Source organism: Pristiophorus japonicus, chromosome 19 (assembly GCF_044704955.1).
Source record: "Pristiophorus japonicus isolate sPriJap1 chromosome 19, sPriJap1.hap1, whole genome shotgun sequence".
Lineage (NCBI taxonomy): Eukaryota > Metazoa > Chordata > Chondrichthyes > Pristiophoridae > Pristiophorus > Pristiophorus japonicus.
The window spans coordinates 12,162,172-12,182,311 of NC_091995.1; the positions used below are offsets into that span (position 1 = coordinate 12,162,172).

A 20,140-nucleotide genomic window follows, 5' to 3' on the forward strand; every position below is an offset into this window, starting at 1 on the left:
CTTTGGCCAAATTAGGTGTGTACCTTTTACCGGCAAAAAAGGTGAAATAGCAGCAAAAGAACGTGCACAAGGCTGGCCAATTTCTCCCCCCTAGAGTATATAATGAAGAAGTTATGATGAAGCTTTATAAAAGGTTCGGCCTAAACTGTGTCCAATTCTGGGCACCGCACTTTCGGAAGGTTGACGGACTTCAGTTATATGACAGACTGGAGAAGCTGGGGTTGTTCTCCTTAGAGCAGAGAAGATTGAGAGAAGGTATAATAGAGGTATTCAAAATCATGAGGAAATCTAGACAGTAGATAGAGAGAAACTGTTCCCATTGGCAGAAGGGTCGAGAACCAGAGGACACCGATTGAAGGTGATTGGCTGAAGAACCACAGGTGACACGAGGGAAACTTTTTTACGCAGCGAGTGGTTATGATCTGGAATGCACTGACTGAAAGGGTGGTGGAGGCAGATTCAATTGTGGCTTTCAAAAGGGCACGGGATAAGTACCTGAAGGAAAAAAAATGCAGGGCTACAGGGAAAGGGCGGGGGAGTGGGACTATCTGAAGTGCTCTTGCACAGAGCCGGCACAGAATCGATGGGCCGAATGGCCTCATTCTGTGCTGTACCACCCGCTCCAGCCTTGCAACATCCCTTTTGTCATTTAATCTCTCCTGCCCTCCACCCTATCACAGACCTTCCCTTTTGTTCTTTCCTCCCCTGCCTCTGTACTTACTTAAAACCTGTTCCATGCCTAACTTTTCCCGGTTCTGATAAAAGATCATCGACCTGAAACGTTAACTCTGTTTCTCTAGCCACAGATGCTGCCTGACCTGCTGAGTATTTCCAGCATTTTATTTTTTATTTCAGCTTTCCAGCATCCGCAGTATTTTGCTTTGTATTGATGGGACTCTGTGTCAGGCTGTTGCTTAACTAACCTGTGGATCAACTATTCTAATATGGACATTCTCCTGATGTTGGTGCCTTTGCAGGTTGACTGGGAATTGTCTGATCCTTGCCCTGGCCGTTGCTGCTCGCTCCGTCAGATATTTATTTTCTTGTTCTGTTTTGTAGCGGTTGTTTTGCATGTTGTGGGACCAGAGACACATTCAGGCCAGACTGGGTCGGTGTAGAAGGTCCCCTGAAGGAAATGAGTGAACCAGTCTGGTTATTGCAACAGTCTGTTTATCACTGTTACCTGCCCTTTCCTGGGCGGTGGTTGATAATGTTGCTGCTGGAACCAGGAACTGAAACTGAAAGTGTTTTACTGAGCACTGATCACCATTTTACTTGGAGCAGTGACCAGTCCTTCGAGATGGAAGGTGAACTTTCCTGTGCTGTGTGCCATGATCTGTATAAAGACCCTGTCTCACTGGACTGTGATCACAGCTTCTGCCGATCCTGTATAACCCGGTACTGGGAGAGCTCTGTCCCTGCCGCCTGTCCCGTCTGTAGCAAGAAGACTTCCTCCAGGCCCCTGAGACCCAACCGCACCCTCGCCAACATCGTGGAAACATTTGTAAAAAGTGGTAAAAGTGATCAAAATCAGCAGGAATGCAGCCGCCACAAGGAGAAGATGAAATTATTTTGTAAAACTGACAAACAGCCCATCTGTGTCATTTGTCAGAGTTCAAAAAGTCATCAAAACCACGAGGTACTGCCACTGGAAGAAGCGACCGAAGAGTTTAAGGTGAGTTAATATCGTGTAAAATAAATATAGTCACAGGTAACAGAATCCTGAACAGGGAGTGTTCACAGATTCGGGTTTGAGTGTCTCTCAATACTTAAAGCACTTTAGATAATGTGTTTGTGTTTATTTAATGACTCAGTCCTTACACGGACTGCCATTTGTATCGCTGCTGAAGGAACCAGGGATAGGACGTGAGAGTTTCACTTTATTCCAAACACCACTTTAATAGATCAGTGTAAATTGATCAGCCCATGGAATACAAAGTGAAATCTCTTGTACAGTATGTTCTCAGATCGATACCGATCCTGTCTCCGTGGCGAGTGATGGTCTGTGAAACGTGTCTCCTGTTTATATTCCAGATGTGAAGCGATTAATGTCGACATGAACTTGTTAAACTTCCTTCAAAGTTTCAGGAACAGCGCAATGATCAGCAATCGGGAAAACAACAGGGACCAGGAAACAGAAACAGATCAATTACTCTGGGTATTTTCTTAAAGGACAGCACCGGCAGAGGCAGATTTAACGGGAAAGCACTTGAGAAGTTAAGGGGAAAGGGATAGAGGAGAACTAAGGTGAAAGAAACCCCCTGTGTGAATTAGGGGACAAAGCACATCACCAGAGAACAGATACAGTAAAGAAAACCCGAGAGAAGTGAAAGTAAAAATAGCGATAGCGGACAGAAGGAAAATTAAAAGGGAATGGTTGGTATTAAAGTAAAGTGTAACCTAAAGGGACAACAGGAGATATAGAAGGGAAACAGCTGAGAAAGTTTTAAACTAAGATGGAGTCAATGAGGTGTGTTTATTGTGTAATATTATGAAGGAGAAAGACTGATACTGTTATGTATGGAGAGTCAGACTGAACACTGAGCTCAAAGTAAAGTATAACCTTAGTCTTTTATTGCAGGTCTCCAGAATGCCTCTCCAACCTGTGAGGACTCCTTAAATACCTGTGTTCCCAAGGGATTATGGGATCCCTTGGGACTCCAGAGGATGAGCCCTCTGGTGGCTGTACAGAGTAAATACAAGTTTACATATATAACACTCCCGCCCCCCCCCCCCAAAGTCAATAGTGTAACTATTTACAATGTGAGCCGATCTGGGGCCCTTCTTGCCCTGGTTGATCGTCTCGGTGTGAAAGCTGGTATTGTTAGAACATTTGTTGGGCTCTCGCTGGGCTGCTGTGCAACTGGCCTTGCTGGGCTACCTGGTGTGTTGGGCCTTGCTGGGCTGCTGTGGATGATGGGTTCTGCTTCGTGGTCAACCGTGGTGCCAGTTGCCACTGGTGTGTATGCTGGGGAATCAAAAAAGGTAGGGTCGAAGGTGGGGTGCTCAGGATAGTCCGTGAATCTGAGTTTGATTTGGTCCAAGTGTTTCCGGTGAATGAGTCTATTTGAAAGTTTGACCCGAAACACTCCTGCTCCCCTCTTTGGCCACGACAGTGCCGGGAAGCCACTTGGGACCTTGTCCATAATTCAATACAAATACAGGAACATTGATTTCAATCTCACGTGACACATTTGCGCTATCATGGTATGCACTTTGTTGAAGCCGCCTGCTCTCTACCTGTTCATGTAGATCATGGTGAACTAATGAGAGCCTTGTCTTAAGTGCTCTTTTCATGAGCAGTTCAGCAGGTGGAATCCCAGTGAACGAGTGGGGTCTCGTGCGGTAGCTAAGCAGGACTCGGGATAGGCGAGTCTGCAGTGTGTCTTCAGTCACCCTCTTCAAGCCTTGCTTGATGGTTTGCACTGCTCTCTCTGCCTGACCATTGGATGCTGGTTTAAACTGGAGGTGGGTGGGGTGGCTTGACCCATCCACCTCCACGGAGGTGTGTGGGGGACCTGACCCATCCACCTCCATGGCACGAACCTGGTATTGCAGTACTTCCAGGAACGGTGCAGTGGCTCTAGGCCTTTTGGCTAAGAGCATTGGCGCAGAGTGATCCTTTGCGTGTGCAAGGTGACCTCTGGCGTTTGTGATTTGACAAAGAATTGGAACGATTGGCTACGAATTTCAAAAAAAAAAACTCCAACGAGTAAAGACCCAGTCTACTCAATCTATCATCATAAGGTAACCCCCTCATCTCCGGAATCAGCCTAGTGAATCGTCTCTGTACCCCCTCCAAGGCTAGTATATCCTTCCTTAAGTAAGGTGACCAAAACTGCACACAGTATTCCAGGTGCTGCATCACTAATACGCTGTACAGTTGCAGCAGGACCTCCCTGCTTTTGTACTCCATCCCTCTCGCAATGAAGGCCAACATTCCATTCGCCTTCCTGATTACCTGCTGCACCTGCAAACTAACTTTTTGGGATTCATGCACAAGGATACCATCTTGCCGTTCGGAGGAGGCGGGGGTCCCCGATGGAGGGCACTCTATGCGGGAGTCCTCCCATTATTCATCGGGGACTTGGCCTGGAGGGTGGTGCACGGAGCAGTGACATGCAACAAATTTTTAAGCCGGTTCACGGACTCCCAGGCCGCCTGCAATTTCTGCGGTCTGGAAGAGTCCGTGTTCCATGTTTTTATGGAATGCACGAGGTTGCAGCGCCTGTTTTATTATTTAAAGGGGCTGCTCCTGAAATTCTGGCTGCACTTCAGTCCCACTCTCCTGATCTTTGGGCACCCTGTGCGGAGGGGAGAGGGTAGGTCCGAGGGCCTCCTCGTAGGACTGCTCCTGGGCACGGCCAAGGGTGCCATCAGCCGGTCCAGGCAGCGGGCGGTCGAGGGGGTCGTTCAACCTGACTGCCTGCCTCTCTTCCGCGCGTACATCCGCGCCAGGGTGTCCTTGGAGATGGAGCACGCGGTGTCCACCGGTACGCTCGCGGCCTTCCGCGAGAGGTGGGCACCGGAGGGACTGGAGTGCATCATCACGCCCGGCAACCAAATTTTAATTTGATTTTATGTTTTAAAGTTTAATTTGTTTTAATTGCCGGTGCTTTTAGTGTCCCCCTCCCCTTTTATAGAGGGCACTGGAGGAAAAAATGTGATTTTAGTGCCCAAAAAAAACAAACAAAAAAAAAAAGAAAAACACAAAAAAAAAACACAAAAAAGAAAAAAAAGGGCCTTGTAAATGTCTGGTGTGTCATCCAGGGTGGGTGGCACGGTTTAATGTTTATGTTTTTTCAGGTAAACTCCAAAAGAGTTTCATGCATAAGGACCCACAGGTCCCTCTGCACCGCAGCATGTTGTAATTTCTCCCCATTCAAATAATATTCCCTTTTACTGTTTTTTTTCCCCAAGGTAGATGACCTCACATTTTCCGACATTGTATTCCATCTGCCAAACCTTAGCCCATTCGCTGAACCTATCTAAATCTCTTTGCAGCCTCTCTGTGTCCTCTACACAACCCGCTTTCCCACTAATCTTTGTGTCATCTGCAAATTTTGTTGCACTACACTCTGTCCCCTCTTCCAGGTCATCTATGTATATTGTAAACAGTTGTGGTCCCAGCACCGATTCCTATGGCACACCACTAACCACTGATTTCAAACCTGAAAAGGACCCATTTATCCCGACTCTCTGCTTTCTGTTAGCCAGTCAATTCTCTATCCATGCTAATACATTTCCTCGGACTTCACGTACCTTTATCTTCTGCAGTAACCTTTTGTGTGGCACCTTATCGAATGCCTTTTGGAAATCTAAATATACCACATCCATCGGTACACCTCTATCCACCATGCTCGTTATATCCTCAAAGAATTCCAGTAAATTAGTTAAACATGATTTCCCCTTCATGAATCCATGTTGCGTCTGCTTGATTGCACTATTCCTATCTAGATGTCCCGCTATTTCTTCCTTAATGATCGCTTCAAGAATTTTCCCCACTACAGATGTTAAACTAACCGGCCTATAGTTACCTGCCTTTTGTCTGCCCCCTTTTTTAAACAGAGGCGTTACATTAGCTGCTTTCCAATCTGCTGGTACCTCCCCAGAGTCCAGAGAATTTTGGTAGATTATAACGAATGCATCTGCTATAACTTCCGCCATCTCTTTTAATACCCTGGGATGCATTTCATCAGGACCAGGGGACTTGTCTACCTTGAGTCCCATTAGCCTGTCCAGCACTACCCCCCTAGTGATAGTGATTGTCTCCAGGTCCTCCCTTCCCACATTCCTGTGACCAGCAATTTTTTGCATGGTTTCTGTGTCTTCCACTGTGAAGACTGAAGCAAAATAATTGTTTAAGGTCTCAGCCATTTCCACATTTCCCATTATTAAATCCCCCTTCTCATCTTCTAAGGGACCAACATTTACTTTAGTCACTCTTTTCCGTTTTATATATCGGTAAAAGCTATTACTATCTGTTTTTATGTTTTGCGCAAGTTTACTTTCGTAATCTATCTTTCCTTTCTTTATTGCTTTCTTAGTCATTATTTGCTGTCATTTAAAATGTTCCCAATCTTCTAGTTTCCCACTAACCTTGGCTACCTTATACGCATTGGTCTTTGATTTGATACTCTCCTTTATTTCCTTGGTTATCCATGGCTGGTTATCCCTTCTCTTACCACCCTTCTTTTTCACTGGAATATATTTTTGTTGAGCACTATGAAAGAGCTCCTTAAAAGTCCTCCACTGTTCCTCAATTGTGCCACCGTTTAGTCTGTGTTCCCAGTCTACTTTAGTCAACTCTGCCCTCATCCCACTGTAGTCCCCTTTGTTTAAGTATAGTACGCTCGTTTGAGACACTACTTCCTCACCCTCAATCTGTATTACAAATTCAACCATACTATGATCACTCATTCCGAGAGGATCTTTTTCTAGGAGATCGTTTATTATTCCTGTCTCATTACACAGGACCAGATCTAAGATCACTTGCTCCCTTGTAGGTTCTGTAACATACTGTTCTAAGAAACAATCCCGTATGCATTCTATGAATTCCTCCTCAAGGCTACCCCGTGCGATTTGATTTGACCAATCGATATGTAGGTTAAAATCCCCCATGATTACTGCCGTTCCTTTTTCACATGCCTCTATTATTTCCTTGATTATTGTCCACCCCACCGTGAAGTTATTATTTGGGGGCCTATAAACTACGCCCACCAGTGACTTTTTCCCCTTACTATCTCTAATCTCCACCCACAGTGATTCAACATTTTGTTCATTCGAGCCAATATCGTCTCTCACAACTGCCCTGATATCATCCTTTATTAACAGAACTACCCCACCTCCTTTCCCTTCTTGTCTATCTTTCCGAATTGTCAGATACCCCTGTATGTTTAATTCCCAGTCTTGGCCACCCTGCAACCACGTTTCTGTAATGGCCACCAAATCATATCCATTTGTAATGATTTGTGCCAGTCAACTCATTTACTTTGTTTCGAATGCTGCGTGCGTTTAGGTAAAGTGTTTTAATACTAGTTTTTAAACCATGATTTTTAGTTTTGACCCCTCCTGCATCCCCTTTATATTCAAACATATTGTCCCTTCCTATCACCTTGTGGTTTACACTTACCCCAGTGCTACTCTGCTCTGCATCCTGCATCCTTTCTTGGGGTTCTTTTCGGCATGAATGGAAACGATGATCACCCCCACAGCGCCAACAAGATGTTAATGGCCTTGCATTCATCACCCTTGATGGTGGACTCTGAGACATCTGTGGACGAGCAGCTGCAGGCATGTGTGATCTGTCCTGTACGTTGTGATTCGAAAACAACATCACTTTGTTCACAGTACTTGTAGCAGCACTTATGTGCTGAGAGATTTGCTTAGTATTGTCATTGGTGGAAATGAATGCCTGGGCTATCGCTATGGCCTTACTCAAAGTTGGGGTCTGTACAGTCAAAATTTTGCGAAGTATGGTTTCATGGCCAATGCCAAGTAAGAAAAAGTCTCTGAGCATGTGCTCCAAATGTCATTCAAATTCGCAATGTCCTGCAAGGCGTCTTAGCTCGGCGACATAGCTCGCCACTTCCTGGCCTTCAGACCTTTTGTAGGTGTAGAACCGGTACCTCGCCATCAGAACGCTTCCCTTCATGTTTAAATGCTCTCGGACCAGTGTGCACAAATCATCGTACGATTTCTCCGTGGGTTTCGCTGGAGTGAGCAGATTCTTCATGAGGCCATACATTGGTGCCCCACAAACGGTGAGGAGGATCGCCCTTCTTTTGGCAGCATTCTCTTCCCCATCTAGCTCGTTGGCCATGAAGCATTGGTCGAGTTGCTCCACAAAAGTTTCCCAATCATCTCCCCCCGAGAATTTCTCCAGGATGCCCACTGTTCTCTGCATCTTTGGGTTCGCTTATCTGTATCTCGTTGCCAGTTGTTATGCATGAAGAAAGAGTCAGACTGGACACTGTGAGCTCAAAGTAAAGTGTGACTGTAGTCTTTTATTGCAGGTCTTCAGAGTGCCTCTCCAACCTATGAGACCTCCTTAAATACCTGTGCTCCAAAGGGATTATGGGATCCCTTGGGACTCTAGGGTATGAGCCCACTGGTGGCTGTATAGAGTAAATACAAGTTTACATATATAACAGATACCATAATACAAAGGTGATGAGATATGAAAAGTGTTCGTTAATCATTAGCTGAAAAGTATTTCTGCATTTCGAGATGCAGGAACTTGCAGAGGAGAGGAGGGAAGAGGTGTTCTAAGGGTGAGTGGGTAGAATTAGATTCAGTGAGTGATGAGGCCAGGATAGGATCAGACCTCGAGAGGGAAACTTCAGGGACTGTAGCTGGAGACCAGTACAATCAGCAGCAGATTCTCATCATAGAGGGACAAGTGCTGGAGGAAGCCAAGGATGTGGGAATGTTGGATGGATTAAGGTTGTTAAAAGAAAGCCTGTGAAGATGCTCAAGAGGTTATAATTGGCCAGTTTTTTTTTTAATTGATTCGCGGGATGTTGGTGTCACTGACAAGGCAGCATTTGTTGCCCGTCCCTAGTTACCCTGAGAAGGTGGTGATGGACCTTGTTGAACTACTGTAGTTATATTCCTTTAGCGTTTTAATACAACTGAGTGGCTAGTCCTCTTCAAAGGACAGTTGGAACTGGAGTCACGTATTGGTCAGTCTGGGTAAGGACGACAGATAGATTTTTACCACAATCCAACAACTTCATGGTCACTTTTACTGGTGCCTGCTCTTTAAATTTAATTCAAATTCGCCAACTGCCATGATGGGATATGAACTGAATTTCTCTGGATTATTAGTCCAGTAACATAACCACTATGGTACCATGGATGGAAGGTAATAAGGTCACTGAACGAAAGGCAGAGAGGTTAGCTGAAGAAAGATGCAGTTCGCAGGTCACAGAGAGAAAGTAGTCATAGGTGATTGTTCACTAAAAAAGATGGCTGGCCATTCGTGTCTTCAGGACAATCCCTGCAGGGTGGAAATAGAGCGATTCATATTGAGGAATGTTAGAAGGGATACTGACGGGGACAGGTAGAGACCCAGTGGTAGTGCATGTAGGGGTAAATGAGATGGACGAATCATGTAGGAGCCTTAAAAGTTACATACATGAGGATTGGCTCAAAAGTCAAAGGTAGAGGTTGTAAAATAATGTTCTCTGATATGCTCCCAGTATTTGGAAAAGGGAGGGAGTTTATCAAAAAGGCTGACGAGGCACAGCATATGTACTACACTAGTGCCTTCAGAAATAACTGGGGCCATCCAGAATGAAAAATGACTTTTACCTAAGGAATAGACTAGACTTAAACGGAGAGAAAGAGATTTGTGAGGAACATTGAGCATAAGAACATCATTTAACATAGACAGGGGAAAGGCAGGAAGGAAACAGGATTACAGATGAAACAAACTGTCGGGTAGAAGGTAGACAAAAGGTGTAGACACAGATATCCAGAGAGACACAGGAACTGGAGACCAGCAAGGCAGACACAGTGGGAGCTGGTCCTCGTGATCTAAATTCAGAGTTGGTCAATGTAATGCCTAAATGCTTCTTGACTTAGTGCTCCAAGATATCCATGGGAATCAATGCTCATCTTGATCTGGTATTTGTAATTGACCCAGAGAATATCCATGATATGGGGGGCAGAGAGCACAGAATGATCAAGTTTAACATGATCTTGGAGACAGCAATACCAGCAGCCAAGAATATAAGGAATGAAAGAACAAAATAAAGCAAACAGATTGGGAGAGGTTTTGAACAACACTTCTGTAGAAGACAAGTGGAACACCGTTAAAGGTTTAATGTTGAGCATACAGGATGAATGCAGTTTCAAAATTAACACACTGAGACTACACAAATAGGGCCCTAAAATGGATTAACAAACAAATTAAAAATGAGACCATGTGGAAAACAATCTCTTCAACTCGTGCAGAGAGGATGAATACAAGAAATGTTGTACAGTGCTACAATGGGCTGATATTAGAATCTTTCTGTCATTAACGTGATTGGAGCTTTGGCAAAAGGGGGAGAAATTCGCTCGTGTCTCAGTGGGGCGGTGTCCCAGGTGGAGCGGCAAATGGCTTGTGTCTGCCGTCGCAAAATTCATCAGCTGGGCCCAGAGTTTGGAGCAGGGCACTAAGGGAGGCGGCTGAGCAAGGGAAAATCCCGAGCTACACAGCTGGCTTTGCCATAACAGAGGCCTGGGTTGGGGGGAAAAAAAACGGAAAAAAACCACCCAAAACATGCCCAATACATAGCTCACTTCACCACTCGATAAATCGCAAAAAAACATTAAACAATCACACTTACTTGAGGTCAGCATTACTTCCCTCACTGCGGCCGCTACAGCTTGGAACGCCGGCTTTCACAGGCATTCACACCAGGGGGCGCTACGGAGCGCTAAGTGTCGGGAACAACCAAAAATCTAACCGGTGTTGCAACCAGGGGCATTGCAACACCGGCTCGCCACTTCCGGGCGGTAATGTTCCACGCCCCATCAATACCGGCACCGAATGTCCCGCCCAGGCACAAGTGCTTTCCACCGCCATTGCCTCCTCTCCGGGGTGCTAAGATGGGCCAAAGTGACCATAAACATTTTATATCAGGAGATTTGGATTTTGACAATTCTGGGTACTTTAAATAAAGTGTTTTTATTTTTGAAATACTTTGCCCGTAATACGGACTGTAATTTGTATATTTATTGCACGAGTCAAGAACAGAAAGTGAGATGTTGCACTTTATTCTAAAAGACAGCTTTCAGATCAGTGCAAATTGATCAGATCAATGAATACAAAGGGAACTGTGAAGTGCTGTAGGTCATGAGATGTGTAAAGATCCTGGTGTAGGTTGTTCACAGGGAGTAACAGGATATATTGCACACTGAGGGAGTGGGATCACAGGATGTGGCAGCACTGGGCGAAGGATTTGAGGTCGGACAGCGCTGGGTTTAGAGAACCGTTCATGGGGAATACAGTACAGGCCCAAGAATTCACCAGTTGAGAAAACAATGTTGGTGCAATAGGTGAGGGCAAAGGGCAAAAACTGTCCCGGCCACAACAGGGGCATCAATTGTAGGTGTAGTCACACCGGGTAACCAGAGAACGGCACATCACGGCACATAGTCATAGCTGCAATAGGAGCACCAATAGTAGCAGGAGCCACAGTCGAGGGGAAACATTAACTGCAACTGTACCAAGAGTAGAAATGAGTAAAGCAAAACTCAAACCCATGCTCCTGAGAGAGGTTACGTGGAGAAAACTTATTGGATCTACATCCAACAGGAGTTTGGTCAATTTATAGGCACGTTTAACTGTTGCTTGCTAACTCTTTCAGTTTTTATGTGTTTGTGATAGCGATATACTATTTAAAAATCTTGTGCACAAACCTGTCCTCAAACCAACTTCCTATCATCACCATTTATGGTTACACTTTTGTGTCAACATTTACCATTGTAAAGTGCCGTGTCAGCATTGTTGTGATGTAGTTGCAGACTCTGGACACTAGGAGGCTCTGTGGGGTAGGTTTCTGAATTCTTTCTCCAAACTCCATCACCAGCTTCTGAATGGAAAACACTGATACCTTCAACCTCCTCTTGGCAATACTATGGGGAATTTACTAATAAACTGCATTTTTTAGCCTATATCTATTAGGGTAGCTGGTGAAACAACCTGGCAGTGAAAATAAATCAGAAAAGAAAGGTTTGAGTAACTTTTATTGATTCATTTTGTTGCAATTTCTGGGTACTGATTGGTAGGATTAAGAAAATGCAAGCAACTTCATTGGTTGGTTCCAGATGGACTGGTAGTTCCTGATTGGGCGAATCTCCTACCTGCCTTTACCTCTGCAAATCAACATAGTGAAGAACACAGAGTAGTTATTCCAGCCAATCAGCTCAGAGTATGACGGACATTTTGATCTTTGACAATTTCAAGTCGAACACAGTAACACTGAGATATAACTGACTGACTAGATTAACATTGTATTATAAAGGATTATAACTCCTGTGGCATTGCTCATTGATGTCATGGAGTCTGCAGCATGGTTGTTTATTAATAAGCAGCAAATACAAAACAGAAATGGGCTCAACAGCAGAGAAAGTACAAAACAGTTAATTTCTGACTAATGTTTTAAATTAGCTAAAAACAATAGCATTCAAAGCCTCTATATCACCCTCATATCTCCGACCACACATTTGTGATTTCACTGGAAATAGAAATCAGATGGTCCCGACCTCCAGTTTTAAAGCCAGTCAGCAAGCTCAAAAACTGCTGAACGTGAAGAAAAAGAGGCCCCAAAAAAGTCTGAGAGCTCTGAGAATTTTAATCAATTTTAACTGGATGGTATTTAATTTTCAGAAGTTTATTTCTGAAAAGTATACAAACTAATTGACGTTCTTTGTTCAGGAGGAACTGCGAACCTTACTGAGGCCGGTCCGGGACAAGAAGGAGGAATGTGATGCTGTAAAAAGTGATTATCTGAAAACATTGGCCCACATTCAGGTACATTTGATGCTCCTTTGTTCGACATTCTGCACACACGTGCTGAAATGTAGAGTGCAGAATTCTGGTCTCCATTTTCTAAAAAGGTATAGAGGCATTGGAGAAGGAACAATAAATATTTACAAAGATGGTACCAGAACTGAGGTGTTATACCTATCGGGAACGATTGAACAGGCTGTGGAAGTTTTCTCTGGCATAGAAGGCTCAGGGGTAATATGATAGAGATATTTACAATTATGAAAGGATTTGATAGGGTAGGTAGAGAAGAACAACATACGAACATAAGAAATAGGAGTAGGAGTAGACCATTTGGCCCCTCGCCTGCTCCGCCATTAAGATTCAATAAGATCATGGCTGATCTGATCATGGACTCAGCTCCACTTCCCTGCCCGCTCCCCATAAGCCTTGACTCCATTATCGTTCAGAAATCTGTCTATCTCCTCCTTAAATATATTCAATGACCCAGCCTGCACAGCTCTCTGCAGATGAGAATTCCTAAGATTCACAACCCTCAGAGAAGAAATTCCTCCTTATTTCCATTTTAAATGGGCGACTCCTTATTCTGAAACTATTCCCCCTAGTTCTAAATTCTCCCTCAAGGGGAAACATCCTCTCTGCATCTACCCTGTCAAACACCTTCAGAATCTTATGCGTTTCAATATGATCACCTCTCAGTCTACTAAGTTCCAATGAGTATAGGCCCAACCTGCTCAAGCTTTCTTCATATGACAACCCTTTCATCTCAGGAATCAACCTCGTGAAGCTTCTCAGGACTGCCTCCAATGCAAGTGTATCCTTCCTTAAATAAGGTGATGGACATTATACACCATCTGCCAAATTTTTGCCCACTCACTGAGCTTATCTATATCCCTTTCGAAGTTTAGAAGAATGAGAGGTGATGTTATTGAAACATATAAGATACTGAGTGAGTGCGACAAGGTAGATGCAGAGAGGATGTTTTCACTCGTGGAGGAATCCAGAACTAGGGGACATAGTTTAAGAATAATGGGTCGCCAATTTAGAACTGAGATGAGGAGGGCAGGTAAGTGGAGCTGAGCCCAAGATTAGATCAACAATGATCTTGTTAAATGGCAGACCAGTCTCGAGGGACCTAATGGCCTATTCCTGCTCCAAATTCTTATGTTCTTTGCAGATTCTTTGCGTCCTCCTCACAACTTGTTTCCCCACCTATCTTTGTATCATCGGCAAATTTGGCTACATTACACGGTCCTTTCATCCAAGTCATTAATATAAATTGTAAATAGTTGATGCCCCAGCACCGATCCCTGTGGCACTCCACTAGTTACAGTTTGCCAACCTGAAAATGACCCATTTATCCCGACTCTCTATTTTCTCTTCGTTAGCCAATCCTCTATCCACGCTAATATTGTCATGTATTCAACCAGCATTGTAACCCATGTATAATCTGACCTAAGTTGTACACAGTGAGAACAATGACCACGAGGTGGGAGACACTCCTAACCTGGACCTTCAGGTATAAAAGGGGAAGCTCCACCCACCTTCATCACTTGAGTGCTATGGAATAAAGGACAGGTCACAGACTGACCTTATCTCAAGCATGGGCCTCGTGTGCATTTATACTGTATAGTAGGGACGTATCAATGGCGACGAGAAACTGGGATTTAAACCACGCGAGCATGGCCACGAGCAGAACAGACGAGTGGTACTGTGTTAAGGAATGGTTGGGACAGAGATTCAACATTGTTAAAGCAGCACACAGTTCTCCAGGCAGACAAGGGCAATCGGGCATGCCCCAACATGTAGTCGAGCCCAGAGGGGGAGTTCGACAGAGATAATGGCAAGCTGAACGGCGATTCACACCATTGCAAGGGACAATGCAGCCAGTAATGGGGCCATCAACACCTGTTAATGCCGCATTCAAGGACAATAACAGGGGCAGTCAAGGACGATCGACTGGCAAGGGACCTTTTGTTTCAAACAGCAGCTCATGTTGGAGGCGTGGAGGCACACACTTAACCTGGAGTTTGCAGTGATGAGCAAAATACCTGCAGAAATTGCAGAAATGAACGCTGGGGGAAATCGTTGAAAGCTGAAGTTCAGCGAGTTCATGTGGAGCACGTATACAGTTCATACACCAGGACGCCACCGATAATGATGAAAGTGCTCCTCAATGGCATCCCAGTATCAATGGAGCTAGATACGGGGGCCAGCCAGTCCCTGATGGGTATCAAACAGTTCGAAAAGTTGTGGGCGTCCAAGGCCAGGAGGCCAAAATTATCGCCGATTGACACACAGCTACGGACCTACACAAAGCAGATCATTCCGGTGCTAGGCAGCGCCACAGTAGTCGTGACCCACAAAGATTTGGAGAACAGGATGCCACTCTGGATTGTCCCAGGGGATGGTCCCGCACTACGGGGGAGGAGTTGGCTTGCTGTCATGAACTGGAAATGGGGCGATGTCAATGCAATTTCCTCTGTGGAGCGAGTATCATGCTCACCGATCCTGGACAAATTTGGCTCATTATTTCAACCCGGCATCGGCACTTTCATGGGGGCCAAGGTAGTGATTCATATAAACCCGGACGCCAGGCCAGTACACCACAAGGCCAGAGCGGTGTCGTACATGATGCGGGAAAAGATAGAAGGCGAATTAGACCGCCTGCTGAGGGAAGGCATCATCTTGCCAGTCGAATTCAGTGACTGGGCGAGCCCGATTGTGCCGGTGCTCAAGGCGGATGGGTCGGTCAGGATATGTGGTGATTACAAGGCCACCATCAATCGGGTGTCACTCCAAGACCAGTACCCGCTACCGAGAGCGGAGGACCTCTTTGCGACGCTATCCGGTGGCAAACCTTTTTCAAAATTGTACCTGACCTCAGCTTACATGACCCAGGAGCTGGCGAGTGAGTCGAAGAAGCTGACCACCATCACGACACACAAGGGGTTGTTTGAGTACAACAGATGTCCGTTCGGGATTCGCTCGGCCGCCGCGATCTTCCAATGAAATATGGAAAGCCTCCTCAAGTCGATTCCAGGGACGGTGGTTTTTCAGGACGACATCCTCATCACGGGTTACGATACTGAAGAACACCTCCACAACCTGGAGGAGGTGCTACGCAGACTAGACCGGATAGGGCTGCGACTGAAAAAGGCGAAGTGCGTCTTCCTAGTTCCAGAGGTAGAATTCCTGGGGAGGAGGGTAGCAGCAGACGGGATCAGCCCTACTGCGTCCAAGACGGAAGCGATCCAGAGAGCACCCAGTCCCCGTAACACGATGGAGCTGCGTTCGTTCCTGGGGCTCCTGAACTATTTTGGTAACTTTCTTCCCAAATTGAGCACGCTGCTAGAGCCGCTACACGTGCTCCTATGCAAAGGTCGCGAATGGGTCTGGGGGGACAGCCAGGAAAGGGCTTTTAATAGAGCACGCAATTTGTTGTGTTCCAACACTCTGTTAACACTATACGACCCATGTAAGAAACTTGTGTTAACGTGCGATGCGTCATCCTATGGTATCGGGTGTGTGTTGCAGCATGTAAATGCCAATGGTCAGTTATAGCCGGTAGCTTATGCCTCCAGAAGTCCCAGGCAGAAAGGGGCTACGGGATGGTAGAAAAGGAGGCGCTTGCATGTGTATATGCGGTAAAGAAAATGCACCAGTACCTGTTTGGCAGGAAATTTGAGCTGGAGACAGATCACAAACCCCTAATGTCCCTTTTGGCCGACAACAAGGCCATAAATGCAAACGCATCGGCCCGCTAACAGAGGTGGGCACTCACGTTAGCCGCCTATGACTACACAATTCGGCACAGACCGGGCACTGAAAACTGCGCTGATGCACTCAGCAGGCTCCCACTAGCCACCACTGAGGGGGCTACTGAGCATGGTGCTGAGATGGTCATGGCTGTTGAAGCTTTCGGAAGCGAAGGCTCACCCGTGACAGCCCGTCAGATTAAAGTCTGGACAAATAGAGACCCGCTATTGTCTTTAGTCAAGAAATGTGTCCTGAATGGGGACTGGGCAGCCATGTGCAGGGCATGCCCTGAGGAATTTAAACCATTTCACAGGCGCAGGGATGAACTCTCGATTCAGGCCGATTGCCTACTGTGGGGAAACCGCGTAGTCATGCCCCAGATGGGCAGAGAGGTGTTCATCAGAGAACTCCACAATGAGCACCCGGGCATTGTCATGATGAAGGCAATTGCCAGGTCACACGTTTGGTGGCCAGGGATAGATGCAGATCTGGAATTTTGTGTTCGCAGGTGCAACACGTGTGCCCAGCTGGGCAATGCGCCCAGGGAAGCCCCCCTTAGCCCCTGGCCATGGCCCGCCAAGCCTTGGTCACGCATCCATGTGGACCACGCAGGTCCTTTCATGGGAAAAATGTTTTTGGTTGTAGTAGACGCCTACTCCAAATGGATCGAGTGTGACATTTTAAATTCAAGCACATTCTCTGCCACGGTAGAAAGTCTACGGGCAATGTTCGCCGCCCACGGTCTACTGGACGTGTTGTTCAGCGACAATGGCCCATGCTTCACAAGCACTGAATTCCAGGACTTCATGGCAGGCAATGGAATTAACCATGTCAGAATGGCACCGTTCAAGCCGGCCTCAAATGGCCAGACAGAACGAGCAGTGCAGATAATCAAACAGGGGATGCTCAGAATCCAAGGAGGTTCCTACAAAGGCGCTTATCGCGCCTCTTGTTGGCCTATAGATCCCGACCACACTCACTCACAGGGGTTCCACCCGCAGAGCTGCTAATGAAAAGGACGCTCAAAACCCGGTTATCCCTTATACACCCCACCATGAAAGAAATTGTCGAGAGCAGGCGCCAGCCACAATATGACTACCATGACAGGAATGCGAGGGCGCGATGTATTGATGTAAATGATCCTGTTTTTGTCCTCAACTGCGCTTCAGGGCCCAAATGGCTCGCAGGCACTGTGATTGCCAAAGAGGGAAATAGGATTCTGGTAGTTAAACTTACCAATGGACAAATCTGCCGCAAATACGTGGATCAAACAAAAAGGAGGTTCAGCAACCCCATAGAAGAAGCAGAGGAAGAACACAATGTAGAGTTCAGTCCACCACAGGTGACCGAACACCGGAACCAAAGGGAGGAGAGCCCAGTCACTGTGGGCAGTCTGGATAGGCCTGAGGCACCGCAAACAGCAGACACTCAGGCCAGCGCCCAACAACCGGAGCCCCAATTCAGGCGCTCTACAAGAGAGCGTAAACCACCAGAGAGACTCAACCTGTGATCCCAATAAGACTTTGGGGGGGAAGGTGATGTCATGTATTCAACCAGCATTGTAACCCATGTATAATCTGACCTAAGTTGTACACAGTGAGAACACTGACCACTAGGTGGGAGACACTCCTAACCTGGGCCTTCAGATATAAAAGGGGAAGCTCCACCCACCTTCATCACTTGAGTGCTATGGAATAAAGGACAGGTCACAGACTGACCTTCTCTCAAGCATGGGCCTCGTGTGCATTTATACTGTATAGTAAGGACCTATCAAATATATTACCCCCAACTCTGGTATTTCTACTTGAGGTGGAGTCCAAAACTAGGGGCCATGAATATAAGACTAATGAATCCAATAGGGAATTCAGCAACTTGATCCTCAGTTAGACCCTCGCTCTTCTGTATGAATTATCTGGTAATCTATTATCTATTAATTAGATTACACTGCATCAGAGAATGGATTTCTGTCTGTCTCTCTCTCTCTCTCTCTATATATATATATATATATATATATTACATATACACAGATATAATATAAAAATAATGTCTCCATTTCAATAAATTAACTTGTCTCCATTAACGAGATTGGGAATGTTTATCTCTAAATTATTCTTACATAAAGAGAACTACACAGGGCTGCACAACCTTCCAAGAATCATCATTTAATTTTTCAATCTCACTATTCTGTTCTAAAGGACCAAGGTGCAAGTACAGAGAAACAGATTAAATGTGAATTTGAAAAACTTCACCAGTTTCTCCGTGAGGAAGAGAAGACTGTGTTGGAAGATCTGAAACTGGAGAAAGATAAAAACAGTCGGGAGATGGAGGGGAGGATTGAGAAGATAACGGAGGAAATCTCATCACTTTCAGTCACTGTTCAGGATATTGAACAAGAGCTGAGTGAACAGGACAGCATCAAGTTTTTAACGGTAGCTGTATATTTATTTTTCTTTCCTTCTCCCTTTCTTCAACACTGTGTTCGAGATCGTGCAGGGTGTGCCATCAAAATCTAGAATAGAAAACTCACTAACCAAAATAATACCAGTCACCTGTGACATTTGGTTTTCTGTCTCACACCCAAGAACACTAACGGTGTCTTTAACTAAGTTACTCGATTGGGAATGTTTTTTTCCAAAATATTCTGACATGAAGAGAACTACACAGGGCTGCACAACCTTTTAAAATTCATCATTTCATTTTTCAATCTCACTATTCTGTTCTAAAGGACCAAGGTGCAAGTACAGAGAAACAGATTAAATGTGAATTTGAAAAACTTCACCAGTTTCTCTGTGAGGAAGAGAGGATTGTGTTGGAAGATCTGAATCTGAAGCTTGTTTACTGTAGAGATGTATATTGTAATGCTAATTAATCTATTTTGGCAGTGTTGGTCGAGGGATAAATGTTGGCTAGAAACTGAGAAAAACTCCCTTGCTCTTCTTGGAATAATGTCTTGCGATCTTTTACCTTCAGCTGAACAGGCAGAAGAGACCTCGGTTTAACGGTGTGTCTCTCAGCTCCTGACTCCCCAAAGCCTTTTCACCATCGACAAGGCAGAAGTCAGCAGTGTGACTGAATATTATCCACTTGCCTGGATGAGTGCAGCTCCAATCACACTCAAGTAGTTTGACACCATCCAGGACAAAGCATCCTGCATAATTGGGATCCCATCCATCACCTTCAACTTTCACTCTCTCCACCACCGGCGTCCCGTGGCTGCGGGATGTACCATCGACAAGATGCACTCGCCAAAGCTTCCTCAACAGCACCTCCCAAAGCCACGACCTCAACCACCTAGAGGACAAGGGCAGCAGGTGCATGGGAACACCACCACCTCCACGTTCCCCTCCAAATCACACACCATCCTGACTTGGAAATATATTGGCGGTCCTTCATAGTCACTGAGTCAAAATCCTGGAACCCCCTCCCTAACAGCATTGTGGAAGTACCTTCACCACATGCACTACAGCAGTTCAAGAATGTGGCTCACCACCACCTTCTCATGGGCAATTAGGGATGGGCAATAAATACCGGCCTTGCCAGCAACGTCCCGTGAATGAATAAATAAAAAATCTCAGCAGAAACTCATCTGACAATGGAGTTCCCACTCAGCTGGTTGGTCATTGACTTATAGCAAGTGTGCCTGACATTATAATTCAGTCTGTATAGCTCATGTTTTCAGGCTACAATAATAAGTCTGAGACTCTCTCTGTAGTACAATAGCAGGCAAAGATTCAAACACAAGTTTGATGAGCCCTAAGCTGTCCTGTCATTTTAAACTAGCTTTGTACAGACATGGGGCAGACTTTCAACTTGCTGCTAGACAATAAAACTAACATGGCAGATTGCCCGCCTGTTAGAGAAACCGCCTAATTTTGGTTC

The 20,140-nt window shown here is 45.5% G+C and overlaps 1 protein-coding gene across 1 annotated transcript in view; it reads left to right on the top strand.

Annotated features, from left to right (window-relative positions):
- The first annotated feature begins 1,269 nt into the window (after window positions 1-1,269).
- The window catches only part of LOC139230117 (uncharacterized), a 172,549-nt gene continuing 153,678 nt past the window's right edge, over window positions 1,270-20,140 (top strand). The window contains exons 1-3 of the mRNA XM_070861960.1: window positions 1,270-1,675; window positions 12,431-12,526; window positions 18,457-18,690. Coding sequence (XP_070718061.1) covers window positions 1,301-1,675; window positions 12,431-12,526; window positions 18,457-18,690 — 705 coding nt within the window. The 5' untranslated portion in view covers window positions 1,270-1,300. The remainder of the gene's footprint in view (window positions 1,676-12,430; window positions 12,527-18,456; window positions 18,691-20,140) is intronic.